The sequence below is a fragment of the Perca flavescens genome, chromosome 21, assembly GCF_004354835.1.
Source record: "Perca flavescens isolate YP-PL-M2 chromosome 21, PFLA_1.0, whole genome shotgun sequence".
Lineage (NCBI taxonomy): Eukaryota > Metazoa > Chordata > Actinopteri > Perciformes > Percidae > Perca > Perca flavescens.
In genome coordinates this window covers 9,228,138-9,236,253 of record NC_041351.1, presented here as the reverse complement: position 1 = coordinate 9,236,253, position 8,116 = coordinate 9,228,138, and the positions used below count along the sequence as shown (strand labels likewise).

The window sequence follows — 8,116 nt, the reverse complement described above, 5'->3', positions numbered from 1 at the left end:
GAAAGGGTGGAAGGACTGAGAAGTTGTTGATGTTCAAATTCTTTGGCTGAGTCCTGGATCTTCGCAGTCCTACCTACAATACCTTTATGACAGAAAAATAGTGACTTATAGTTAATGAAAATGTCACCACAAAGAACCATTAGTAGCTACTCTGGAGCTTTTGATCATCAGTTGTCACAGAACTGTAGATGTTCAAATTTCCATTGTGTATCTGCACTCTAAAGTACATCTTGATGATGATCATATCTATTTCATGGACCTCGTGGTTTCATCAACTGCAATTTCCAAGAACTTTAAACCCCAATAATGTTTGGAAGATGAAATGGTTACATTTTGGAGGTGGCAAAAAGTATTCTTTTCTGCTCTTTTGAAGCAATGCTGACACAAACTGACAGAGATACATTTGTCATATTAATTTTAAAAAGGAATAAGTAAAGCACTGTATAAAATATGTTTGCATGATGGATAATATCCATTTCCCGATCATAACTTTAACTTCATATTAACTTCCACAGTCAATACCTTAAACATTCAGGGGGTTTTATGGTTGTTTGTTTTGTTTTCTATTTGTATTTAAATGTTTTTGTATTTTAATTTGTCGTGTTGTATTACATTTTATTGTGAAGCACTTTGCAATTTTTATCTGTGAAAGGTGCTATACAAATAAATTGTACTTACTTAATGTGAATGAGCTCATATGAGGAATACAGAGATAGCAGTCTGACAGCAAGTAACCACTATCGCCATTAGCCTGATTAAACTCCTTTAATGTGTCTAATATGTCCACTCAGTAGAGGGAAGTCTAACTGTTATAGAAATTGAACCTTTAAAACTACATGCCTCAAATAAATATCTCTTGTGATGTCAAAACGTTCAAATTACATGACTGGGATAGGAGGAAATAGCACACTGAGGTTTGAGAGGATACAAATCAGAATTATATGCTTCCACTTTACATTTGGGGTCACAAAGGCGTTCAATAAAGCTCCTGCAGTTGGCATTCGATCTTAACCAGCCTTCTGTTCAAAAGACAATTCTAAGAAATGCAGCAGACTAATGGGGCAATTAGGAGGAACATGAGACAAATATGTTTGTTGTAATGTACAAGAGATGTGTTTCACAACCAATTAGGCTTCAGTGGTTACTGGTTGTGCACCAGGAAATGGAAATGCTACTCTTTCCTACATGATTTATTCTGCACTTAAATTTGAAAGACAACATTTTTAACCCCCTAAAAAGCACCCTGTTTTTGGTGCACAAAAATACTCTTTTTAAGTTAAAATGGGATGTTCCTGAACCATTTTGATCAAAGTCATGATCCTGGTCTCTTCTGAAAGTCAACTGTTTGAATTTTAGAAACACAAAGTCAGAAGTTAGATTTGACCAAATATAAAGAGGCCCAAACTTGCCTTTTGCATCTATTTTGTTTAAATTTTACAGTTCTGTTTTATGTATGTATGTTACAAAACATTAATGATGGCGAACTGAAGCTTTCTGAACCAGTGAAGCTTTCAATCCAATTGTATCGAATAAAGGTTCAATACTCGAAGCTTCAGAACTCTATGAGGACATCTGCTGGTGGGAGTTAAGGATAGCATTGCGTCACAAACTGTTTCACAGATATTAGCCATGGATGTCATTGAGTCGAAGATGAATACATTTCGAGTATGAATTCATGGATAAATAAATAATGACATAAATAACTAAGCCTATTTGGGACCTTGCATAAATAAAAATGTAATTGCCTTCTCCACAAAAAAAACAATAAAGTTAGGATTTTGGTTGTGAACTTGTCTTGTATTTGTAAACAAATACATCAATTTGTGAGGGAAATGAATGAAGAACACATTGCACACACATTTCTGTGATTATATTGAGTACGTAGGCTAGAGCAACATTGTCTCCTCAGGCAAATAGGTGAGATAGGTAGTGCAGAAGGCGTACGCTAAATGAGCAATCTAACAGTCTGACATGTAGTCTACTGACAGTGTGGTGTTTATAGAAATTGTATGAGTCAATTGATTGGGGCAGTGCTTTAACAGTGGCAAGGACATACTTTGGGACAGTGATGGTGCTTATGGATAATAACAGCGCTCGTGGACAGGTCAGGGGGATTTTATTGTGCTTTGTGACAAATGTTTGTGGGAAACAAATGTAATTTCTATTCAGAACTGAATTTTTTCCACTGTTCCAGGGCAGAACTTTTTCCACTGTTCCACTGTTTCTTTTCTTACCTGCAATAAACTCTCTACTCGCTATAATAATCCCTCTATATTCACTAACTCTCATACTGCAACAACCCACAAATATGCGCCCTGTGTCGCACTATTTTTAAAGCTTTGAATTCAACTTCGAAGCAGTCACGTGGGTGTGTGTGAAATGAAGCTTCGGATGTAACTGGTCACGTGATTATCTCAAAACAAATCAAGCTCCGATACAAAGCTTCATTCCAAATTGGATCATTTCTTTGATGCATGCCTTGAAGCAGATGGTACACGGATAACATCACTACAAAACATGCACCTGTGGGCCCTGTGATGTTAGGATCTTAAAATGGTTTACCCAAAATGGATCATGAGGTTTTGGGTTTTCAATTGATGAGGATTCACTTAGATGCTGCCAACCCGAATAGAATTAACCACTTCCGCTAGAAAAAAACATTAAAAACCACACAACGTTTTTATCCTTAATTTCTATTGTTCAACTACAAATGCTTCCGAGAAAAGCAGTTAGTCTGGATATTAAAAGGAACTGTAGGCCAAACAACTGTTGTTGTTTGTGGGCTTTTAGCGGAAGTGGAAGATAATTAAGCAAGTTTGTCTTACTTTTCAATTTGCAGGAAATATTGTTCACTAGTTGGGGGAAAAGCAAAAAAGCAGCTTTTCACTTTCTTTCAGAGAGTTAGATGAGAAGATTGATACCACTCTCATGTCTGTACCGCAAATATGATGCCTCAGCCAGCAGCTGGTTAGCTTAGCTTAGCATAAAGACTGGAAACAGGGGCAAACAGCTAGTCGGGCTCTGTTAGAAGGTAACAAAATCCACCTACCAGCATAACTAAAGCTCAATAATTAACACACGCTATATCTTGTTTGTTTAATCTGTACAGTTGTGAAAGACGCATTCAGAAGAAGTTGCGACACAGAAACGGAAAAATACTCCACAGGTAGAAGTTTTACAGGGAGATTTTTTACTCTTTAAGTTAAGAAGTGTTAGCAATAAGTGTACTGATAAATTCCATGTCTCCAAAGAAAAAGGAGGGATGAAAGGAAGAAAAGGCTGTTTTCAGGGTTCCTGAACACTTTCAATAATGGAGATACAAGATTTAAAATATGAGACAGACATTCATCTCATGTTGAAGGTAAAATCTGAATCTGTAATATACACTATATGGGTAACAGTAGACAGGGGTTGTTTTTATAGTTTGGGTTAGGCCCTTTAGTTTAATTAAGGGGAATCTAAATACAATAATATTACAGCTAATAGTGAGCTTTCAACTTTAGAGGAACAGCCTTTCCTGTTTCAACATGATAATGCCCATATACACATAGTCAGGCACATGAAAAGAAAAAGAAAAAACGAGATAGGACTATAATTCCCATCCAACAACTTTGGGATGAACAGGCTCTATCACCCAACATATCAATGCCCAACCTCAAGAGCAACCTTAATGCTCTTGTGGCTGAATGAGAAGTCTTGTGGGAAGCTTTCCCAGAAGAGTGGAGGCTGTTATAGCAGCAGATTGACAGCAACTTTTGGCCATACAGTGTAACTCCAGCTGTCAGATAAATATATTAAATGTGAAAAGTAAAATATTTCCTTCTGAAATGTAGTGGTGGAAAAGTAGAAATACTGACATAAAGAACCAGTACCTCAAAACTTTACTTGAATAAATGTACTTCCCACCTCTCCAGATGTGGGTAAATGTCTAAAAAGGTAAAAGCACATGCTAGATTTCAGCTCAGCTTCCCCTCCGCTGTGTGCAGAATGATCTCGCTGCTGGAAGTCTTTCGGACATGCGAGTGCAGCTCAGCCCTTCACTGTGACACCAGTTCCTGTCTGTTGCTGCAGGTCTGTCTGTAGTCTCTCTCCTTCATGTCGGCGGTGTCATCCAGCAGCCTCGCCCGGACGGGCTCGTCCACCATCATCTCGAGGGTCACCTCTTTGAACACCTTACATACAGACACCTGCAACCGACACGAGGGCCACGGTTAGATTCACTTACAAAACGTTCACATTCTGGGGCCTTTTCACACGCTGAGATCGTGACCTTATTACCTCCTGGAAGTGGAGTTTCTTGAACATGGCGACGCTGACCTGGTTGTCCAGCCCAATTTTCACTTCAAACTTTTTGACCCCGAGTTTGGTGACTCCTGGTGGAAGACAAGATTACCACCATTCAAATACTATTATTCACAAACGGTAACCAGTTTACTCCCGTGCTGGCTGTAGTCTGAAATGAAACATTAATAAATTATAGGACATTGCAGCAGCAGCAGCTCTCTCCCATACGTGATTTAAAACCCAGAAAAAAAAATATATTTTCCCACCTGAAACTAAGTCAAAGCCACTGTGGGTATAATTTGTATTTGACGATATAATATTTCAAATTATTTTGAAAAATGTATTTGCTGTCATTGCTCTCGGCCCTGCAGTCTCATTATTTTATACAACCACCGTTTCTGTTTGAGAAGATGTTGTTTTGCCCTAACCAAGTCAGTAGCAAGTGACCAAATAGAAAATTGGGCAGCAATTCAAAAGGTCTGGAACCTGACAAGGGGTTGCCAAAATCAGTCATCTCTAAGTAACGTTTGCCCCATTAACAGGCCTTAATATGTCTTCTGACAGGGGCGCCTGGGTAGCTCACCTGGTGGAGCGGGCGCCCATATAGAGCTACATTCCTCGACACTGCGGCTGCGGGTTCAACTCTGACCCACGGCCCTTTGCTGCATGTCGTTCCCCCCCTCTCAAGTCTAAGATGTCCTATAGAACATATAACCTATATAGCTCACCGTAGCTCATCATCATGCGTGTCACCTCTTTCCCGATGCCCTTGCCTCTGTGACTGGGCTCTGTAAAAACAATAAACTTCATAAGTATCAGGAAATGAAAAAATACAACTACTCTAGTGTCATAATAGAAAAATAAATGCAGGAAATGAGTAACATGTAAAAACCAAAACACAGGAAGATTGTACATGTTTGATAAGCCTTTTCTTTTGGATAACACTTGGGCGTCACCTGCTATCATGACCTCCAACTCAGCCAGGGATGGGTCTGTGGGGTCAGTCAGGAAGATGTTGACATCTCCCACCATACATTGCTCCTCTTCTACACTGGTGTCCGCCCACCGCTGCTTGTCCAAGATGATGAACGTGCACTCTGGAAAGACAAAATTTAAAGAAAAATAATAATGAAACAGATTTTCCATAAATATAAAAGGTTGAAAAAAAAAAATATATATATATATATAAACTCCCCTTTTTATTGTATCTGCCCTTTAAAAAGACACTTCCTGAATGTAGTGGAGTCTGAACACAGCAGACATCAGACCAAAAGACAAAAACAATAAAAAGGCAGCGAGCGGAAAATCAAGTATTATCATTAGACAATAATCGATTATGGTCTGTCACTGCATCTATGTAGAATCATCCAGGTCTGCATCGTGATGCATCAATGTAATGATTAATTTCAACACCCCTATTGAGGATATACAGTATGTTTTTTGGAATAACTCCTTTAAACTTTGAGAGATGATACAGGATTTCTGTTGATATATCTTGGCTGATCTGCAGCTATTAAGATGACTCTTTAGAGCATTTATAAGAACTGAAAAAGTGTTATTTGTGTGCACATTACTGTCATCATCTTCCCTCCAGCTCTTCTGCATGTCGTACTCCTGTTCCAGGGTCAGTGGCTCTGAAGCAGTCAGCTGCTGCAGCTCAGGAGACCTCATCCACTCATGATACCTGATATAAAAGACATGGAAAGTGACTGAAGGTGGTTTCTAAATCACAGAAAAATAATTCTCTGATGATTATTACACCACAATAAATCGTCATGTTCTGAAGATCTTTAAGAAACCTCTTTTCAGATTTTTTTTTTTTTAACGGGGCGATTTCATAGTACAAGATCTGTAATACACTATTTAATACATTTTTCCAAATATAAAGTCAAATTAATTTGACACTATATTTAGTAACCAGATCAGCCAAATGTAAACATGAAGAAATAATAAAAACTCACTCTGCTAACAAGAAGATGAGCAGATGGACAAATGAAAGGAATAAGCACAAAGGAGAATTAAAGAGACACACTGAATGAATCGATATTAACTAACGGCCGTTGGTGTTACCTGGGCACGTGCTCTGCATTGTAAGGAACCAACACAGCGTTGTGTCCCTCCAGTAAAGTGTTCTCATTTATCTTCATGGTGTTAAAACCAGACACAAACCACCGATATGGCTAATAATAATAATAATAATATTAAATCAGCTTCACGTCCATTTCGATTTCAACTCTACTTCCGCTTTGTCTCTCGGTGGTTCAAACTGCGGCAGCGCTCAGTGATGTACAGGCGGTGGGCGCCACCTGCTGGACAACATCAGAGAGCACTGAAGAGCCTGTGAGGTCAGGTCAGATATTATACCGTGTTAAAAATTATTAATTGAAAATTGGTTGAGATGTAGAAGTATTGAGATCTTATACTCAAGTAAATACAAAATAGTTATACCACAGTATAAGAAAATACACCATTACAAGTGAAAGTCATTTTCTTTTTCTTAATGTTACATAAATTAGTTATATGCAGGGTTCAAAATTAACTTTTTCATCCGCCAGCCAAATGGCTAGTGAATGTTCAAATTTCACCAGCCACTCAATAGATTACCATGTTTTTTTTGGCTGGTGAGTGACTCAAATCTACCAGCCACTTGCATTTTTTCCAGCACTTGGTAAGATGGTGCTAATTTTTAAACCTGGTTACGAATATGTTCTTTGTCTCTGTATTGTTTGTTTGTTTGTTTCATATTCATGTTTAAATATGTTTTTATGTATGCACAATCAACCAAAGCAAATTCTTAGTAAGTGCTACTGGCAACAAATCTTTTTCTGATTATGATTGTGATACATTCAAAATCTTAGTCAAGTTAAAATATTAGTATGAAAATGTATTTAATAGTACGAAAAGTAAAAGTACTCATTATGCACAATGGCCCTTTCACAATAATATATATTATATTATTGGATTATGATTATTGCTAGATTAATACCACTTTAATGTGGCAGCTGAGCTAGTATAGCTGAGGATAATATTCCCTCTGAAATGTTGTGGAGTAGTATAAAGTAGCAGAAAATGGAAATACTAAAGTAAAGTACAAGTACCTCAAAATTGTAATTAAGTACAGTACTTGAGTAAATGTACTTAGTTACATTCCACCATTAATCATAGACACATATACATAAAAAAATAAAGTATAAATAAAGAATATATGTTATAAAGTATGCTTCTACCAGCTCCAAAAGCTGTAACTATGTAGTATCCATCAAATTTAACCATGCTTTTACTGTCTGCATTTGATTTCTTATAACCAATTTAATTTATAATTTAATTTTATAAATTTTTCCCCACGGCCATTCCCAGTTTCCTGGCCAATCTACTATCTCATTTATTGCTGTTTAAACATATAAAGATGCCTTTGATTTAGTTTTAACAACTATGAACCCAAAGGATGTAGGATGAGTTATATGGGTATCCATCGACACTAGATAATCTCACTCTGTCACCTTATTCTATGCTATTATGGAATAAGAAAGAAGTTCTGAGCTATTAAAAGTTCACATATGATTCAGGTGAGGGTGATTATTAGTCAAGGATCTAGTTCTGCTATGGCCTAAAGGTGGTTCCGAGGACTGTGTATCTGATATTTCTGCCCCCTCAAAACAAGGTTCTGGTTTCCTGTGTGTTACAAGGATTCTGAATTTGGATAAATCATTGAAGTTATTGTTATTGTTGTTCCTGTTTGTATAATCCACAAATTCCTGATTCAGTTCCTTTATTGCAAATGTTGATTTTATTATGTCAAACATTGTGTATATATTCATTTTGTGTGTGTGTG

The 8,116-nt window shown here is 37.3% G+C and overlaps 1 protein-coding gene across 1 annotated transcript; it reads right to left on the bottom strand.

The window, feature by feature from the left end:
- Positions 1–3,082: 3,082 nt before the first annotated feature.
- Positions 3,083–6,535, bottom strand: nat9 (N-acetyltransferase 9). The gene is made up of 6 exons (XM_028568023.1): positions 6,355–6,535; positions 5,859–5,968; positions 5,241–5,381; positions 5,013–5,072; positions 4,279–4,373; positions 3,083–4,187 (listed from the first exon to the last, which is right to left on the bottom strand). The coding sequence occupies exons 1-6, from the start codon at positions 6,429–6,431 to the stop codon at positions 4,038–4,040; spliced, it is 633 nt and encodes a 210-aa protein (XP_028423824.1). The 5' UTR covers positions 6,432–6,535; the 3' UTR covers positions 3,083–4,037.
- Between the last annotated feature and the right edge of the window lie 1,581 nt (positions 6,536–8,116).

Excerpts from the sequence above, each read along its gene's own strand:
- nat9 (XM_028568023.1), bottom strand. The coding sequence starts at position 6,431 with ATGAAGATAAATGAGAACACTTTACTGGAGGGACACAACGCTGTGTTG. Across the intron at positions 4,374-5,012 it reads ACGCATGATGATGAGCTACG|GAGTCACCAAACTCGGGGTC; the intron begins GTGAGCTATATA and ends GTCTTCCACCAG. Across the intron at positions 4,188-4,278 it reads AGAAACTCCACTTCCAGGAG|GTGTCTGTATGTAAGGTGTT; the intron begins GTAATAAGGTCA and ends TGTCGGTTGCAG.